The sequence below is a fragment of the Meleagris gallopavo genome, chromosome 4 (assembly GCF_905368555.1).
Source record: "Meleagris gallopavo chromosome 4, MGAL_WU_HG_1.1, whole genome shotgun sequence".
NCBI lineage: Eukaryota > Metazoa > Chordata > Aves > Galliformes > Phasianidae > Meleagris > Meleagris gallopavo.
This window is the reverse complement of record NC_139407.1, coordinates 48,984,819-49,005,121: the sequence shown is the minus strand read 5'-3', so window position 1 is coordinate 49,005,121 and position 20,303 is coordinate 48,984,819. Positions and strand designations below refer to the sequence as shown.

Genomic DNA, 20,303 nt, shown 5'->3' with positions numbered 1-20,303 from the left:
CACAGAATAAGGACTATATGCATCTGTATATAGCTGACAGGGTTTGCTGTAGTGTTGTTTTTTTATATCTGTCGGGCCTGTGCTTTCTTTAATGGAGCTATAATAGCCAAAATGCTGTGTATACGAACAGAGACAAGCTGATAGCACTTGCACATGACAGCCAGACCACAAGTAGACAATCCCAATCAGAAACCACTACAATCAGTTCTGAAGAAATGGAAACAAGCTGCTTTGTGAAAAAATGCCTCTTCTGCACGTTGTCTGGCACTGTACAGGAGGAGCAGGCACGTCTATAGACCTCTGTGTCTCAAAGGCCTCTAGTTCCTGAATAAGCAACTGCTGTAAACGCAATCTCATGCTCCCCTCAGAAAATGTACACCACTCTGTACCACACCACATTCTGCGCACCTCAGATCAGCCGGGATGATCCCTGGTTTCCTATTTCAGCTTTCCAGACAGAGAGCATCTGTGGCTTGCAGCTGCTGGTTCTGCAATACAGTATAACAGCTCATTACACGGGACTGACATTTCCACCATTTACTCTGCTTTTAAAATCTTGCAGCAGAATCCGTGCAAAGAAATGGTTGCTTGTATTGCATCCTGCAGTTACCTGCTGCTGGGCCTGCCGGGCCCAGAGTTGCCCTGTGCTGTGTGAGGAGCTGGGCTGGGTGCGAAGGGCAGACACTGCGGTTTTCTCAAGCGAGCATTTGGAAAAAAAAGAACGACAACACAACTGGGAATTGCTGTATAGGCAGGCTGAGCAGATTCTCAAAGCGTGAGAGAAGTCGTCCGGTTCCCAAGGACCTGCCTAGTGACTTGCCAGCCAGATGTTCCCTCGGAAGCACCTCAGGGGAACGCCGCTGCCCGGCCCGGCCCGGCCCCGCCCAGCTGCCCTCAGCGCTCCCGCGCTCCCTCGGGGCTCCGCCGTCCCCGCGGGAACGAGGCCGGGGAGGCCGCTCCGTCCCGGCTCAGCCGCCTCGGGGCCGGCCGGCGGCAGGGAGCGCCGTCAGGGCTCCGTCCGCACGCTCTTCCCCGCGCCGTCACGCCAGGCGCCGCAGGGGAGCGGCCCCGCCCGCGATATCGCGAACCGCAGGTGTCCCCGGGGCGAGACTCTCGCCCGCGCCTTCACACAGCGGCTGCGGCAGCCTTCCCTCGGGGGCAGTGGGGAAGAGGTTGGGGAGGGGGGGAGGCCGCGTCCCCGCGTCGGCTCTTCGCCCACCCGCGGTCCACAGCCCCGCTACCCCCGCCACGCCGCGCACACGGCGGCCCCGCCTGAGCGGCGGCCGCGGAGCCGGCACCCGTACCGCGCATGCTCGGCAGCCGCCGCCATTTTGGTGGGGCCGGGAGTTATCCAGCGGGAGCGGCGGCGGCGGAGCTCGCTGGGCCCGGCTCGGAGGTGGCGGCGAGTGGGTGCCCGCTGCGGAGATGGCCAACATCGCGGTGCAGAGGATCAAGCGGGAGTTCAAGGAGGTGCTGAAGAGCGAGGAGGTCAGAGCCGCTCGCCGCCGCGCTCCGCCGCCACCCTCCCCGGCTGCGCGGTGGGAGTGCGGGAGCGGGGGAAGGAGCGGGCGGCCGCCGGCCCGCGGGGGGCCTCGCTGCCCCTCGGCCCCACCTCCCCGCGCGGGGGGTGGGATCGTCCCGCGGCCTCGGGGAGGGGAACGGTGGTCCTCGAGGAGAAGGGACCCGCCGGGAATGGGGGAGAGGGGGGCGGCGGAGACCTTCTCCTGCGGGAGCCGGGGGAGCGGGGCCGGCCCGCCGCAGGCCGGGCGGAAAGCCTCCCCGTCGCGGGCCGGGCGGTGCGGGGCGGCGAGCTGCCAGCCGGGCGGGTGGGGCTTGCCCCGGCCTCCTACCCCGCTGCCCGCCCCTCGCGTCCCGCCGCCCGCGCAGCCGTCGCCCTCCGGGCCGGGCTCACGCGGGCTGGGAGTGATGGAGGGGGCCGGGGGTTCCGCCGCCTCCAGCATCGCCTTCGTCTCGCTCCTCTGCTGCACAAGCCCGGGTTTTTAACATCTTGAATTTTTTGCAGGTAAACCTCTGTTTATCTAGGCTGTTTCATTGCAGGACTTCCATTATCCCGGTGTAGGTTCTCACCTTCAGCTGGATGGCTTTAGAACCTCCCTCGTTTCTAGCTCGTTACCCAGTCTCCCTCGTTTTCACCTGCATCTTTCTGAAATGATGCGTACCTGAGGGCATGGGCACTCGAGAAGAGCGACCCGCTGCTCTCAGGGAGGCACTAAGGAAGTTCTGATCTGTTCAGGGGAATATAGAGCAGTCTTTGAAACATCACATTGGTACGGCTCTTGCTGTGCCTGTATCTGAGTTGGTGAACGTCAGCCAGATAGGATTTAATAGTTGTGTCGTCATCGTCGTCCTACTTGGGATGATGTTGCAGGTTAGATGCTTGTGAAATATTAATGGGAGCATATAACTCCTAAAGCTGGAGTTCTAGAAATCTGGACATGTTGGCGAGGAAAAGTTGAGAGGATGTCTTTCAAAATATATTGATGGTCTAGGGAAAATGTGTTTAGTAGTTGATGTAATTTAAAATCAAGTGCTCTAACAGCATTGTTGCTATACAGCTTGGATGAGCCCCTTGAAGGCCCCATACAAGCTTGGTTCTACAACTGACTTAGAGCCCAGGCTGACATAGCTAAGCTCTTGCACAGTGGTGACAGAACTGCATGTAAAGTGAGAGAAAATTCTCAGTGGGTTTCTTTGCACCAAAGCTACCAATTCTAAACCCCGTACCCTATATAACAGCTTATATTTGAAATTAAAGTTTATTTTAACAGCTTCAAGATATTTTCCCTTTGCCTTACTTAGGTGGAAGAGGGGAGGGAAAGAAAACTTCCCTAGTTTTAGGGGGAAATCCATGCAGATTTTTTATTTTACTGTAAAGGTTGGATCTGGAAAGTGCATTTTTCTCAGTTCTTGTTTCTTTAGTCTGTGTGTTGAAGGGCTCAGTGTAGAATTTTGTAAATGAATAATACTATGAAATGCTCTTTAAGCTGCACAAAACTCCCCATAAAGACCCTGATCCTAACAAATCTAGAATTATGAGATCTTAAAATTAAAATGCATGACTTTGGTATTTTTTCTCCTGCCATTAGCTAGCCATGTTAGAGTGTCATATTGATAAAGTAATTTATGTGGAATTGCTGTTTAAGGATATACTAATTCTCCTATCATGAAGACAGAATTTCAGCATTCATCAGCACCTGCAATTTAGACAACCACAGTGTATTTTGAATGTTTGTATGCTCAGAGGTGGTCAGGCTGTGGTATCAGTAGTGCCACTAACGAGAAAACATACTCAGTGAGTTGAGGAATGGAGGATGGAGGTATACCTCATATACAAATCAAAGAGGAAATAGTTGTGTTTTTTTTTGCCTGCATAATTTATGTACAGAAATTAGTCTTAAACCTTGTTCCTTTAAAAGAAAAAAAAACATAAATGGTGATGCTAAATTTGTTACTTACAAGTTTAAGTCCCTCTCTGAAGGCAAAGTGAGTCATGTTATTTGCACTTTAATTATTCTTCATTTGGTGCTTTGAACTACACCTGAGCATGGAGAGCAGCCCTGTTTCTCTGCAGATGCAGTAGGAGTGCAGATGCCTGGGGAAGACTTGAGCACGCTTGGAAAGAATACAAGAGGGGGTTTGCTCTCATCTTCCAATACTCATCTTGGTACTGAAGTAAGGTGGTAGAAGCAGAAATGTTTAAGAGGAGAAGCTGGGTTGTATTTAACTTCTTCTGCAACTGGAAGCACCAAATTTCACTTCTCATTATTGGAGAAGAAGTAATTCTGAAAAGTGTGCTTATTCTTGCTGTAAATAAGGTTTAATATTTATATGACTAAATATACTTAGTGCTTTCTGTTTATGTGACATTGAATAGTATTTTTGGGAAACCACTACAACAGCTTCCAATCTTGTCTTACTCTCTGGCTTGCAGGTAGGAGCTGAGGGATTTTTTGATGTGGTAGGAGGGGTTGACAGAGCATTTTAAATCTTCTCACACTTCAGCATTTTTGCTTTTTTTTTTTTTAACTACTTCTGGCTTTTTTCATAAGGCCTTGCATGTTATCTTTAGGAATGGGATATTGTAGAGATCCTTGCAGCTTTACATCTTTTGAGTTTATGAATGAGGTATGTGAGACTGACAACAATTTCCTTGTTGAGAATGCTCTCCAAAGTAGGAGGCTTTTTGCTATCCTGTAGAAAAAGTTTAAAATTCTCAGATTGATGATGTCCTGCATATGCAACAAAAGTGAAGCTGCTAGTCTAGATATAACTTCACTAGTGGAATATATGTTAGAGGGTACTGTATTGTGCCTGTATTAAAACTTAAAGTAGTAAACAGTAATTAACTCATGCCGTGTTTCAAATCATAGTCTAGGCAAAGCATCAGTTGCTCTCTTTTTTTGCTCTCTTTTTTTCTTCTGTCATTTCATTAATTTATTTTGTTAGTTTCATGGGTTAGGCTAAATTAAATTCCAAAGTAGGAAAACATATCCTAAATGAAAGTGTGAGGCTGCAGCCTGATGGAGAAACCAACAATTGGTGGACGGAGAATAATAGTCTGATGTTTATCTTTCTTCTTGATGATGGGGAGGAGGTTTTGGTGAAAGTTAGCTGGTATTATTTAGAATAGGGTTACTGGAATGCTAGCCAGATTCTTACATTCTTTGTAGGCAGCTATCTTATGAGGGGAAGGATCTGGCATTTAACAGTGAGTGCTGAAAAGCATTGTGTTCATTCATGGACTGGAGCTGACAAGTGGTTGTAGTTCATCAGGCACTTTAACGTGTAAATATTTTTTCTTATTTTAATATAGTATCACATGTTGTGCTTTAAGGAATGATGTTGTGCTGGCAGTGGAGGATTCAAGGTGAAGTTGACCATCCAATATCTTTAGCATATAAGGAGCTTTCTAAGTCGAATGCTATTATGTAGTGAAATTGCTTCTCTGTGGTATTGAGGATAACACTTTGGTAAACACGGTTTCCTCCTGGCAAGAAAAGAGTTGGTGGTATTCCTACCACAAGATGTTCCTCTTCCTGGTATCAAAAGGCAGAGGTTTATCTGCATAGAAGGTAAACACAGATAGAGCTGCAAATACATTGAACTCGACTGTAGTTGCAGAATATGAGTATCTGCAAGAGCAGATATGTGCAGTAACAGTTAAAATTTGTAACTTGAGTCCCAAATAGTTTTCAAGTGGAAACAGTATGTTGATGGCAAAAATTTAGTTGCATCATTTCTAACAAGGAAGTCGATATTTGTTCTGGTGTCTGCTATGTGATTTTGTGATGTAAAAGAAAAAAGGGAAGAGTAACAATTGTGTGCCATACTGTGTCCCTCCTGAGACAGCAAGTAGCTGCGGTGTTTGTTTGCTTCTGGTGGTCTTGGGATGCTTGGCAGTTTGTAAGCTGCTAAGTGACTTCTTGGTAATTGGGAAAGCCGTGAACTGAGGTTCAGAAAAACATCATTGTATCTGGCTTGCTCATACTTTTGAGCAGTCTTGGGTGCCAGAAACTGAATTCACTAAAATGGAAGCTTTTACTAGTAGTTGTGCTTCAGTGTCATTAGAAGGACCTGATGAACACTGTGGATGTGTTTTTTTTCTTGCCGTTTATTATGTAGGACCAACGCAGATGTATAAAAATGGAATGTCTTCTATTATGACTCCTGAGTCAGCAACGTAATTTTAAACAATACCAACTTTCTGCTTAATAGGCCAATAAGAATTGGCCAATTGAGGTCAAATGTAGGTTTACTAAGTGCAGAGTGTGAGTAGAGCTAGAGTGGGCCTAGTTAATTAAAAAAAAAAAGTGTAAAAATGAGAATGTCTAAAATGAGGTTGTATGAGGTTGTATTGGTACAAATCTCTGGTATGACTCTGAAAACTTGCATATGGCCTTAGACTGGGGAGGAGGGAGGCATCAGTGCTTCAAGTGCGGGCTGTTTTGTAGAGGGACGTGTAGAGACGAGAAATTCATGAGCTGACAGGAGCCTTGTGAAGTTAACTGTTAAGTGCCAAGTCCTGAACGTGGAAAGTAACACTGCACATCCATACATATGCTCGGGGAATGACTGGAGACAAAGCAAATTGGCAGAAAGAGACCTGTGGCAAAGAAGGCCAACTGCATATTGGGTTGTTTTAACATGAATGCGGTGAGAGGGATGAGGAAGTGGTTCTTCGCTTTCCCCTGCACTTGGAAGACCATATCTGGAGCCCTGTTCTGGGAAATCCATTTATGTGCCAAACTGAGTCCAGTAGAATGCCATAAAGGAGATTAAGGGACTGTAGTGTGTGATGTGAGAGAAGGGCAGATAGATGGCCACTTAAACCTACCACAGGTACTTTACTCCAGAGGTGAATCATACTCATTTCAGTAGTGCACAAGGGTAGGATGAGAAACAACAGGTAAGAGCTGGAACCTGGAAAAAAAAAAAAAAAAAAAAAAGGGGCCATTACAGTTGTCTGATTTCTCTGATTGGACAGAGAGACTGTTGATTCCCTATCCTTGGTGATATTCAAAAACTCAGTGAGGCAAGTTCTTGAGCAGCCTACCCTTGTTGGACCTGCTTTAAGCTGAAGGTGGGACTAGATCCCCTCCAAATGTCTCTTCTTGCATCATTTTATGTCTCTAGTATAAAGTTCTTTTAAATTAGTGGTGTTGTTGGGTTTTCTTTATTGTGAAAGGAAATGATAGGCTATAACTGAAGACTTTGACAGGTCCCCATAATGCCCTTCTCTCCAAATTGCAAGTATATGGATTTGATGCGTTGACTGTTTGATGGATGAGGAACTGGTTGCAAGTTTGTACCCAGGGAGTGGTGGTCAGTGGCTCAGTGTCTGGATAAGGATCAGTGACTAGTGGTGTCCCTCAGAGATCAGTGCTGGGACCAGTGCTGTTTAGTATCTTCATCAGTGACATCAGCAGTGGGATCAAGTACACCCTCAGTAAGTTTAATATGAGTGAAAATGTTTTTTTTACAGTAAAGGTAGTGAAGCACTGGAGCAGGTTGCCCAGAGAAGTGGTTGATACCTTGACCCTGAAGACAACTAAAGTCAGGCTGGGTGAGGCTCTAGCAACCTGATCGAGCTTGTAGGCATCCCTGTTTTTTGAAGGGGAGTTGGACTAGATGACCATTAAGGGTCCTTTCCAACTCAAAACGTTCTATGATTCTATAACTGTCACCAGACCTCATAAAATATTTTCTCTGCAAACAAATCAGATTTTTAAAGTAGAGTTTTTTCTTTATCTGAGAAGTTTCTGCTGTTCTAAGATAATGAATCCCCTGAGCTCAAATCAGACACTAGTTCACTAGTTTTTGTGTTTTTTTTTTTTCTGTGCAAGTTGCCATGATTTTTTTAGGTTGAATGAGTTCTGGGTTGGAACCATGTAGGGTAGAATGGATATGAAATCCATAATGCTTCTGGAACTTCTATTCATTTGAAATGTGAGGATCTTAGCTTGAAAATAGCCATCTTGTGGTATCCTTCATACCTTGCTGGAAAGAACTCTGCTGTGTATTTCAAACTCTGCCTATGACAACAGGCAAGGTTTAGAGGTGGTTTTTTTTATAATTAGAGGTTACAAAAAAGGGTACTGAAATGCCATTGCCGTGCACCTTTTTGTTTTCTTAATTCTGTGATGTGCTTGGCTACGTCTTCCAGTTTGAACTAGAAAATCACAGAATCAACTGAGTGTGGGAATGAGCAACAGAACTTGCCTTCCCATTACCAGTACTTGGCCACCTCACAGGTCTGGTCAAATGGTCACTAGTACTATATGCTGAGTATCTTGAATGGTAGATTTCAGCAGCGTTATTCATAACAGTAGTGTTTGTTAGCACCTACAAGGAAAGGCCTTCAGGATGATCAGCCTCAACTACCAACCTGACCCAGCAAGCCCCATTGTTACACCATGTCCCTTGGGCAGAATAACTTGAGATGGATCTCTGCACCTCAGCCTCTAAAGGATTTGGTCTATAAACTGCTTTTTCTTATTAATTTGCTCTAAACAAAACACATTTACTAGGGTGTTTCAAGAAAAGTTCTTACTATTCTCACTTCTAAGATGATCTTTCTGAACTATTGGTTTACTTGCATTTTACACCTGGAATACAATTGCACTTTTAAAAAAGTGTTATGTAGATGCTAATGGCATTTTTGTTGTTAGTATGAATCCAAGATTTCTAGTGAATTGTATTCACTAGAATACCATGCTAGATGGTAATAGAAGGCAGGAAGAAACTTGGTAACCACTGCAGTCAGGCTCATTTGATTGTCTTTTGTAATCTTTTAAAAACCTGAGGAAATGTTCAGTTGTTTGTTACAGGACTAGCTTAGTCAGTTTAGGATTTGCAGTTAGGCTGCAGCTACTAGGTGCTGCCTTCTGACCACAACCGTGTGGATCCCCCATAGTAGAAATAACCAGTCATTTAACCTTCCCAGTCTCCCATTCATTCTTCTATGGTTGTTTCTAGGAGTTTGACTTTAATAGCAAAGAGGTGTACGAGTTCTAAGGTTAGTTCACTTTACTTGGTCCGAAATTCAAAGATGGTTACTGTTTTACCATAGTAAACTTCTGTAATTGTAAAAGTATGCAAGAAAGTATTAGTTAACAGTCTTGAGTTGTGTCTAATGGTCTTTCAGTCACATTAAACTTGTTAAATTAGTGCACATACTTAGTGTAGTTCTTATGTTACTCACTGAGCTTCATTTCTCAACCCAAGTATTATTGTCACTACTATCCTTCATTTTTACACTAATTATTAGTACTGGTATTATATTAAGGAAAATACTTTTGGTTAAACATTATAGCTACTATGCTGGCTTTCAGTATCTGACAAACAGTAAAAGCTTTGCTGTATTTAAGATGAGAAAAGTTATTTTACCACAAAGATTATCAATTTTGAACCTTACATTCTGTGTAGATTGCTCTGAAAATAATGCCTGCTGTTTATTTCCATGGAAACTGCAACAGATACTAAGAGCACAAAAACACTGTTTGATAGAGAAGATTCTCAGCTACAAAACACTGTTTTTCAACATAACTAAAGGTAGGTGATGATTGTGCATTTTCACCAGCGAAGAACCAAGAGCTTGCATGCTACGCTTATTAAAAAAATCTACAGCAGTGGAGGTGACCCACTATTGCCACTACAAAAACACACCACCCACTGCCTCACTGTGCTCACTTCCATAGGTGGGTCTCCATAAATGTTCAGTAAGCATCAGTGAATGTCATTGGGTACCATTTTTTTTTTTCTGGAAGAAGGGAATTCAGTGACACACTTTTGCTCCATACCCATTTCCATGTTGGACACCATTTTATCAGAGTGCCATCTGTCACACACTGACAGCATGTAGCAGAATAATATTGGTAGGAAGGTTCCACCTCTACTGCCATACCACTGCTGTCTGCCTCTGACACTGTGGGGCAACATAATAAAAGAGGAGGGATTACTTCTGGAGCAGCCCTCGTATATCGTGCTCTAGGGTTGTAGTCCACTTCTGCACTCCTGACCTAATGAGTATTTTCCCTTTTTGGCGTCCATGAAAACCTATCACTGTTAATTCTTGCAATATTTGAATTGAGAGTGCGTGGATCTGCTTGCTCTGGGTATTTCATAAAACGATTATCCACATAATAAACAAAGTATCTCTGTGAGCAGCAAAAATACTCTTATTTGAAGAGTAGGTCAGTGTCTTTTATTCTGTTTTAACAGAATTGCATTGGGTCTTTGGATTGTTTTTGTAGTCATCAGTGTCCACATAGGGGAGAGAGATTATGAATACTGCTGGCTGCAGAAGAAGCTTCCTTCTGCACTTATGCTGTATGGGAACCCAAAAAAGTCAGGCAGTCATACCATGTAACTCCACTTTGACTATGCATGTGTATATGAGAGCTGAGCTCATGCTGTGTGCATCATGCTTCTACTGGAACCATAGTAGGAACTATCCTGCCTACTTTTGTCTGTTGTCACAAGACAGACAGAAAATTCTATTTGTTATTTCATCACTTCTAGTCATTACTAGCCAGTCAGATCAACAGTTCATTAGGAAAACAAAACCAGCTAATGGTTGTGTAAGTCTTGTTGCTTTGGAAAATCAAGGTTTAAGGTAACATGCCTTCATGGTCTGCAGTGTTTGTGTAATATTTATTGGGGGGGGAACAAATGGATTAGTCCATATTTTAAGTAGGTAATTTAGTTCAGGCCAAGTACCTGACTTTTTATTTTAACTGGAAATAAACTGAGAAAGCATTTTGAAGTTTTTTGCTGTTTGAGTAGGGGAGGCTATTGCAAGGTAAAGTAGCATGTTCAAGTGGAAATCCCTGTAACGGTCTGCTACCTGTTCCCCTTCTGGAATCCTTTAGAGCTGAGCCTTCATGGCATGTAGGTGTAAGCTCTTTTGCTTTGGAGTAATGGAGTCCATAGGGAAGCTGGGATGGAAGAGCTGTTCTAAACTACTTCCAAATGTACTCAATGAGTGAATTAGCATCATCAATTTAAAATGAGCTGAATCCTGCAGTTTCTTTAGATGTAGCATTACTAGCAGCCTAAGCAGAGTGGACTTGGAGTTCACTGCAGGATCTGCCTCAAATAGTTTTGTGTGTTTATAAAATGACTAATTTCAAGTAGAAATCAAACTGTTTATTAAGGCATTTTTTAACTATAGGGTTTTCTCAGTTGTTTTGCATCAAAAAACAGAACTCTGTGTGTGAAGTTTGAGGCAGTGTATCTTGCAGTCCTCCAGAATTGCTTGTTTGTGTAGGCTGAGCCGTGCTGTTCAGAGCAGGAATCCCTTGCACTGTGCCCCTTCTGACTGTCAGTATCTCAATGGTACTCAGCTTAGGTTCCTGTTCCAGTTCTGCAACTCCTGCCCACGATTAATGCTTCTCAGTACTGTAAATATCATGTGTGGTTAAACAGATATAACCTGTCTGTTCTGATGTAAGGGCCCTAACACAAGAGTGTAAGTGTGCTGCTGTATACACAGCTTTCATTTCATGGCTTCCCCAGTTTAACCACACCATCCTCCCAAGTGAGAGGCTGTGATTGTATAACCGTATGAGCTTGTGCCAGCATAGCTGTGTCAGTTACACCTTTGCCTGTCTGTGACTGACACAACTGTTTTGTCAGAAATAGTTGAGACAGCCACTGGAGCTGAAGTTTCAAAATACTTTTAGACTGTCCTAAGGCAGTGCCAAGAAGCAGTGTCACGTGCCTCTTGTAGCCTTGTCGCTTCCTACTTTTATGCTCCCCCTCCTAGTCTCAATTTGCAGTGAATCAAATAAGGGAGTTGAGTTGAAATGAATGAACCTTCTTAGTAAGATACTTCTAACCCAGATGCTTGCTGTGCAGCTCTGTGAGCACTTGCACGGAGCCCTGCTGCCTACTTATGGAGCTCTAGCAGGGGGAGAGTAGAACCTTGGCAACTGTTTGGCTGGTCTAAGCTGCTGAGAATGGGGGTAAAGTGACATTTTAACTGCTGAACATAGCAAGAACTGATATTCAGATGCTTTAAAGAAAGCTTTACTAAAATGTATTGTTTTGCAGAGTCTAGTCCAGCTCTTGCAAGATGAAGATGTTTTTCATACTTGAGATGTTTTGTTTTCTTACAGAAGGAAATCCTGCTGGGATTGTCATTGTATCTGAATACGTGTAGTAATACAGAATTTTAAAGTTGATGTTGGTTTAATCTCTGGTTAAATATGTTAACCGGAATTTGAGATAAATTTATGTTAATGATCAATGAAAATGTTGGTATGTATGCCTTGCAAGTACTACAGATATATCCCAGGGTACTCATTTGTATCTCCTTAGATACATTCAAATATGCTACATATTAGTTATATAGTATATTAACAAAGAAAGTTTTTCCATTAGAAGACAAAGCTAATCTGATTTCATTTTTTTTTTCTTTGTAAAATGAGTAACTAGAAAATACAGGTGAAACTTAGATGAAATGGAATGTGCAGGGTGAAAGAACTTCAATACTGAAAGCTATAGTAGGGTCAAAGAATGTAAGAGTGTTTTAAGAAAATGCATTTCTTTGTATTGATCTTTTATTACTTGGGAAAACTGCTCTTTAATGTATTTTAGACAGACTTTCCTTTCTTTTCCCTGCCCTGCCCCAATACTTGATGATGAGCATTGCCTAGAAGGTCAGCAAGAGCTCTCCCCGTGAATGTGATGTACTGATCTCAGCTGATTGTGCAGTACAGGTAATTCATAGCCATGACTGACAGTTGTGACACTTCTGCTTAACAAGCTTCAGGCTTTTTAGGGCTCTGGAGATGTTCTTTCCAACTTTTAAGCAGGAGTGAGTCTGAAGAAATACTTCGAAGCTATTGAGCTATCACAGCTCTTCAGAGTTTGTGACTGTGGTGGGGGGGAGGGGGCATTTTTTGCAGGGAGCTGAATGTTTTTTTTGTAGTTGAATTTGCCATTTTGCTGCCTCGCACTTCTGGTTTGCTTTGTAGTTAAGTGGTATGTCCTACCTTTTTTCTGTTCTCCCATTTCTGGCATAAGAGTGAGCTATCTGGATGCAGTGTGCTTCCCGGACTACTCTGGTGAGGTGAAGAAGAGGGAAGGCCAGAGAGCTGGAGGAAAGGAGGCGAATGTGATTATAATAATGTATATGGATTCCAACGGTTGGTCTGAAAAGAGAAGACTAGAGCACTACTTTGATGCAGGGGATGCATTTAAAAAGAAAAAAAAAAAACCCTATTCCTAAACTTCCTAAAATATTGAAAAAAGTGAGGCGGGAATGATACTGTGCCTTGCATACATGGCTTTAATCCTCCTTTTTCTCATTTATCAGTCTTGATCAAAATCATTTTAAAGTGAGATGGTAGAGCATTAGTTCTTGTAGATTCCTTGAATAAGGTTTTGGTGTGGGTGGAGCGTTTTCACCTTGACAAGTAATCTTAGTAGGAATTGTTACAAAACTTCTCTGGAACTGTGGAAGTAAATGCTGCTAGTGATGGCATGGCTCAGATATTTCAGGAGTTGTTAGCCCAGTGATTCAGTTACCAAATTGCTACTGAATCAACAGGAGGTGTTGCTATTCTAGGCTTGGCGTGGAAGAGTAATGAGGTCTTTGTAGGAGAAGTGCTTCAGGGAAAATCAGCTTGTGCTGTGTGATCACAGGTTGGATCATGTGTTGTGCAGTGAGGGCTGTTGGTGAGGCATGCTTCTGGAGTGCGTAACAGTGCTGTGGTGGCAGCTTCATTGAGGCAGCCCCAATGTCTGCGTGGGAGGCCGGGGATTTCTTCTGTTAGAGCTACAAAGATGAAGTGCTTTTACCTGTGTGATCCTCATTAAAAGGAAGTATTATAGGAAAACACCCCAGATTTGATGAGATGAACAATCAGTATGGTTAAATGTTGACCACTTCTCTGGGGATGTGGACAAATACAAGAGTTGGCAAAGCAAACTGAGCTGTGCCTTGCAAAGTCTATCAGCACAGTAGGAAAGGGATCCTTCAGCTACATAAATAAGTCCTTTTGCTACATGGGGGCATGGTGGAAACGAGGTATGATCCCCAAAACAAATAAATCCTTTCACTGAGACAGTGTGAGGCAGCCTACTGTTCTTCAAGGTTGTGCACAAAGTGCAGACCTCATCATCTCCTGGTGGCACTGGGCTTGCTGGTTTGTGAAGCAGTTAGCAGTAGTGGGTGTGTGCTTGTTTCCACTAAAGTTCAAGTTAAGAGGGAGTTGCTGTGAAAGCTGCTAGCGTGATATTAATGGACATGGAGAATGAAGGTGGGTATCCAAGCTGCTACATCGACATGGAGGGCCTTGGGGAAAACACAGAGGTAAAAATGCTGAGTGGGAAATAAAGAAAATTACAGCATGAGTTGACTGTAGATACTGCCGTTGGCTTTCTGGGCAGGAAGCAAAAGTCTGAAAGGATCTTTGAAAGAAAATTCTCTGGTCGGACAGATTCTGTGAAGAGTAGGAAAAATGAAAATCAATCTTAAATCTGCTCAGTGTAAGGAATATAATTTCATCGGTTCTATTAATAGCTTCCTTCCCTTCTCTGATGTATTTTCTAAGGTCATGAAAGATGGCGCAACACCTGATGCTAAATTTAAAATAAAAGAAGCCAATTAGTTGATACCTTTAAACAAGACATTAATAATTAAATACTGACTTTCAATTTTGGATGTGCTTGGTGTGGTCTTAAATCTGTAATGTGGTTGAATGTGTTCTTTGAAACCCTCTGCTTGGCTGTGTGGTCACAGGAGTTGCCTCCCTTCTGTGGGTTGAGACTTTTTACTTAAATTCTAAAGGCAAGTGTGTGTAACCAGAAGTGGGGGGGGGAGGGGAAGTCCCAAATCACTGGATTAATTTAGTAGAAATTTGGTATTCTTTACATGGTGAAACTATTATTTAAGCTTTTCCTTTATTTCCCCCCCCCCCCCCCCCCCCTTTATATCTGTGAGCATCTCTGGTCTGAAAGGCACACCTCTTTTGGTGGATGGCACTGAATATATAGACGACTTATGGGAAGGAAATAGGCAGTTCATCTCCTAGTGGTTGTTCAGTGAATTCTGCATCGTTAACACTTCACATCACGGATAGATCTGAGAACCAGCTGATGGTAACCATCATCTTCACGTTCTAATGCTATGGGAAGAAGGTACAAAATTTGTGACAAAAATAATGTGCAATTCAGGAAACCCCTGTTGCGTTCAGTGAGCGCTGCAAACACAACAGCAGAGTGGGCAAACCTTTAATAACTTCCAAAAATGTCACGGTGTTTCTAAAAGGGAATTTTGCTTTGCCTTGTCAAAAACCTTACTGACTGAAAGGTCTGTATGAATTTCATTAATATGCTCTGTGGACTTGAAGGGCAAATTGAGTGGAATATACAGCTCTGGCGAAGCATCAGGAGTGGTTTCTGGAAGGCATGTTTTCTCTGTATGAAAATAGTGTTTTTATTTTGCAGGCATGGGTGTGAAAATGCTGAGGAGGTGACAATGAGATTCAAGAGTATAAATAAATAGTACCTTATGCCTAAATATTAAAGATAAACATGATCTTAAGACTCCGGTGTTCTGTTTAGATCATCATCTTGTTCAAAAATAGTGAGCATTCCACTTGGGATGTCTGTCTTATTCCAGTGAAAGTGACAATGATGTCTATTATTATTCTAGTAGCTCTAAACCAGAAAAAAAGACAGCATTTAATTCAACCAGAGTACTTTTAGCTGGTTTAACAGAATGATCATGGTTTAAATGTAACTAATAAAAAAAAAACCCTTCACAGGGTTTTTACTACTTTTCAACTACGTTTCAACTACGGCTGAGTTGCTTTGCTTATTTTAGTGATAACATAAAGAAAATTAATGATGCTGCTAATGGTTTACAGATTATTTTTATTGGAGGAGGACTCCAGCTGGAAGATCCACTTTAGGTCACCATATTAAAAAATTAAAGCAATTCTAAAATATGAAGTATATTTGTGGGGAAATCTGTGTGAAATGCTTACTTACGACTCTTTTTCTCTGTTTGTTTTTAAGACGAGCAAAAATCAAATTAAAGTAGATCTTGTAGATGAGAATTTTACAGAATTAAGAGGAGAAATAGCAGGACCTCCAGATACACCGTATGAAGGCAAGTAAAATTTTTGTGTATACAGTCACTGTATGCTCTGTATGTCTTAAGATGGTTTGTTTGTAAAATTAATTAACATAAAAATTAAGAGCTGCTGTTTGAAAATGTTTATTTTTTTAAATAGAAAGTTTTTTTTTAAGCAGTTTAACACGTGTTGCCTGGTGCTCCTGTTCTGCAGCGGGACAGGCTGTCCAATATCAAACGTACAGGTATAAGCTGTGTGGTATTGATACAATGCTGGATATAGCATTAATAATTCTAGACATCTTAGCCATTTAGCATCAAGAATCAAAATTTTGGTCTGTGATAACTTTACGCGCATTTCTGTGGTCAAATGTAGTCATTAAAAAATGTACTGTTACTCTGTCTGAAGAGAATGCCATTACAAGTTAGATTTGGGATTAATTTATACTGGAGTGGGGGACTCTGTTGGACAGTGTGTCTACAGCTGTCTCCAAAAATTACCTTAGTGACTTTTTAGTGTGGAAAAGCTGATAGCAGTAACCACACACTTCAAGTAATCGCCCATTTCTTCAGTCAGGAAAAAGGGAAGTAATTCAATACATGCTAAAAAAAAAACAAAAAACAATCTTAGGAGCTAATAGAGCACGTGTGATTAAATACACCAAGTAACTCAGTAGTGCTTACAACTATGGACACTCTTACGTGTGTATGATAAATGTGAAGCTGATGGAAATGCTTTCTATTAAAATTCCTTGATGAAAAATCATGGTTTTTAAAAGTTGTTTTTTTTTTTAGTTACCTCTAAATGGTGTATTAGCAAAAATTCTACTTCATTTGAAATTTTAACTAAACTTTCAGTAAACAAAAATGTCTCAAGGACTGTTGCAGACACATTGTTTTCATGAAAACTTAATCAGTTTTCCAAGTTTTCAGTTGCTCTAGTTTTCCATGCCTCAGGGCATTGGTCTGAAAGATAAATTCTTATCAATTGGGAAAATACCTGAAAGCTGTGTTGTAGGTACAGGTGTACATGCACTCAGCGCTGGTGGCTACTGCTGGAAATCTGATTGTCATAGTGTCAGGGAGAAGCTCCCTTGGAGCTGCTTCACATGACTAACAGCTGCTGGTGTAGAAGCACAGAGCAAGGGAGGTCTGTCCAGCACTCCCACAGCTGGGACCCAGTGAAAGAGGAGGAAACAAACCAGTACAGGGTGGAGGATATTGGCAGAGGTAAAGGTGCCTAAGGCTGAGGAGAAAAGAAATGAATCTGGAAGGGAGGGAGCAGAAAGGTGGAAGTATCTTGTCTGTAGTGGTAGGGATATTTCCCTCTAGAACCCCAGACCCGGAGTTCCTCTGTCAAGCAAATAACAGTTCTCCCTCGTCTCCCATGTCTTCATGCCTTCCTGTCATCAGTCACCAGTGTTTAGCTGACAGAAGATAATGGTTGCAAAGTTGATAATTTCTTCAAGTTATAACATGCTTCAATTTGAAAGAACTACACTGCAGACATGAATGCACTGTCCTGGTAAACCTACTTGGAAGTTGATACTTCTGCTTAGTCGAGTAATTCTTTTGAAAATACAGTTGGTGCTGTAAAACCAGTCTTACTTACAAGATGATAAGGTTGCAAGTATTTGGATAATAGGAAATATCTCAGTTATTTCTGTTTGGAAAATGGTTTGAGGGCTGTTACAATGAAAGATGTATCTGTGTCACAAAACTTAAGAACTTTACATCAGTTCATGAGGAGGCTGAAAAAGGTTTTAATGCACATCTGCAGAACTGGATTCTGCGTTATGCTGGATAATTCCAGATGGACCAAAATTTCAGAAATGGAGCACTGGGTTCATACATTCAGCGTGTCTAGCTAATGAAAACTGGCATTGTGTTTAGTGCTAAATTTCTGATGGGAAGTGCAGGCACAGTTGCATACATGCTAATGAGTACGTTTAATGATGCGGATGAAAGGATATACTAGATATCCTGTTTGGAGGAGAAGTAGGGCAGAACTATTATGTACACTTATTGTGGCAGGAGGATAATGTGGCCACATGCTTACTTGAATCTGCAAGGTAAATAAACCAAGAGGCAAAACTAAAGCCTCCATCGGCCCAAATTCTGGCACTATCTGATGTTTGAGTTCTTCAAATGCTAATATTTCTGTAACATAGTTTTATACATTCTCTGATGTAGTTACAGATGGCTTGCCAGCATGTGTAGTTTATATTTTATGATTAAAGTGGAAATGCATGCTGCATAATTACTGATTTCAGTCATCTACAGTCTGAGCAACAATATAACACATACTTTATGGGGAGAGGCTAACTAACGTGGCCATTCAAGTCAGACCCTTCCCTGATACAGGAGGGAGTTTTTAGGGCTTTTGTGAAGTAAAACAACAATAATATTTATAACTGACCTCAGCTGATGAGGTATCTGAAAACAAACTGCTGCTACAGAGTTCTTTTGTAGGCCTTATTGGGACATTAATTGGTCTCGGGATGACTGAGAGGAGGAATGCAATCTATTCTTGACAAACGTACAGCTTTTGTTTTTCTGCAAGTGTTGTCAACTCATACTGATCAATTTTTAGAATATTACAGGACACGACTGCCACTGAAGTACTGCTGCTTTTCACTTCAGAACACTCATTTGAGGAGAGGACCTTTAAAAGCCTGTTAGCAGCTGCTGTTTTACTTGAATTCAAGAACTTGTCAATAGTTCTTACACACTGTAATAAAGATATTAATTTCGAGCCAGGTTTGCATGTGAGTTAGTGAAGGAATGTCTGACTGTAAATTCCATAGGAAAGGTTATTAAAACTTAGTCTAATTCTATCAAGAGATGTACTTTCCAAAAAGTGCAGAAGGAATTTCTTCCATTAGCGGTTAATTTGATCTCATGTATTAAATGCTGGGAAAAGATCATACAAGTGCATACTCCCTTCTTCTAAAAAATAAAGAAAACGGCAGAAATCTTAGCATTTTAAACTTAGTGTTGAGGAAATGAAGTTAACAACTGTCCAGACTTGTTTATTCTGTCTTCAAATCCATGGATTTAGCTGTAAACTTCAGTGCACAACAACTGTGCTTAATAAGGAACATTGCCGGCTTACTGGTCCCTGCCATTTTAAAATCTTTTGGAGTTGTACATCCCAGCTGGAAAAATCTGGCAGCCAAGCAGTCTGTTGTGGAGAAGGCTGTAATAGTCTGTCTTTTACAGGCACTGTCTTAATGGCATGCGGAAGAAATGGTTATATCCAAGGCTAGGATTTCTTATGTTGTGTTACAAAATGGTGTGGCCGCGAAGTCATACAGGGACGGATGAATTTTAGTAATCCAGGAACAGTGTAATTGTGTTTCTTGAAAAAATTGCTGCTCATTCAGAGAGAAGAAAAAGTGAGCTTAAGTGTCTGTAGTTGATGTAAGTGTTAAGTGTCTTCAAAAATAACTGCCCATGCTATCCTGCAAGCAAAGGCAAGCAGTCAGTTCAGAAACAGTGGTAATTTGGGGCTTATTATTTGGAGTTACTGTAGAGGGAACTGCATTTGTAGTAGGCACTGTAAAATATCAGCAGATACTAAACCATAGCCAGTTTCAAGTGTACTGTATTATACTGTATTGTATTTAAAACAGTGAGGTGTTGGTACCTTACAGTGTATATTTTTGGCACAGATAAAAAGATGCCATGGACTTGAACTGCTCAGTGTTTGTTTGTTGTTTTTTTTTTCGCATGTAGACCTATACAGAGAGTGCTTGAGATCTACTTTTGTATAGGGCTGTAGATAACAACTTAGGAATTCTTTAAAAAAAAAAAAAAGTATACTTAATGAGAGGAAAGGTTTCTTTCTGAAAGAACAGTGGTAGAGTGAGGGAGAAAATTAGCAAGTGAGGAGCAATGTTTTCAGTTTCTATAAAAGCCAAGTGTCTAAATTGGTTGTGTGTCTTGCTATGCTCTGTTCTTTTCGTCGTTAAAATGATGCCACTCCTTCCTGGCAAGTAAGCATGAGTAGGCAGAGATGGTTTGAGCTGGAAATTTTGAATGTTTAGATAATGATATAGTAACAGGCAGATGAAAACAAAATATGTTTAGATAAGGGCAGTAGAGTTCCATCTTCCAGATTCATGCTATCCTTTATTACATGCTGTAATTCCAGAAATGGTATTAATAGTCCTAGTATATGGAAGTACTGAATTGCAGAGGAATTGTAAATGCTATCTTCAGACAGTAATGTAGAACATAATGGGAACAGCATTGGATCCTCCTTTTTTTTTTCAAAATATGGTAGCTTAGATGGTTATTGAATGTTTTCAGTCCTGGAAAGCTTAAGGGAAATTAATTTCAACAACGAGGGGTAGGCAGGGAATCTGATTGGTAGTTAATAGGTGACAGAAAAAAGTCAAAATAACATAACATTCTATATTCACCCTGGTCACTCCTGTGGCCTTTTGCTTCATTTGATGTCTGTTTTGGGTACTGATTTATATTTTAGTATATTTTGCTTACACAGAATGGAGAAATTATAATTTTGGAAATAACTACGGGTGAATGTACACAGTAACATACCTAAGGAATATAGATTCTGATTTGTATACGCTGATACGACTTTATTAGATGTCACCAACATTCATTTATGTATAAAGTATATGAAATCTAGAAGTATCTTCTAGGTAATGCTTACTGGTAAGTTTAAATT

At 41.6% G+C, this 20,303-nt stretch overlaps 1 protein-coding gene across 3 annotated transcripts in view; it reads left to right on the top strand.

The window, feature by feature from the left end:
- Positions 1–812: 812 nt before the first annotated feature.
- Positions 813–20,303, top strand: part of UBE2K (ubiquitin conjugating enzyme E2 K) — a 34,954-nt gene continuing 15,463 nt past the window's right edge. The window contains exons 1-2 of one of the 3 annotated variants that reach the window (XM_085223292.1): positions 943–1,488; positions 15,550–15,643. In XM_085223292.1, the coding sequence (XP_085079418.1) occupies positions 1,426–1,488; positions 15,550–15,643 (157 nt within the window). In that variant the 5' untranslated portion in view covers positions 943–1,425. Of the gene's footprint in view, positions 1,489–14,477; positions 14,629–15,549; positions 15,644–20,303 lie in introns of those variants that run through there. The other 2 variants (XM_019614897.3, XM_085223291.1) reach the window with 2 other exon arrangements.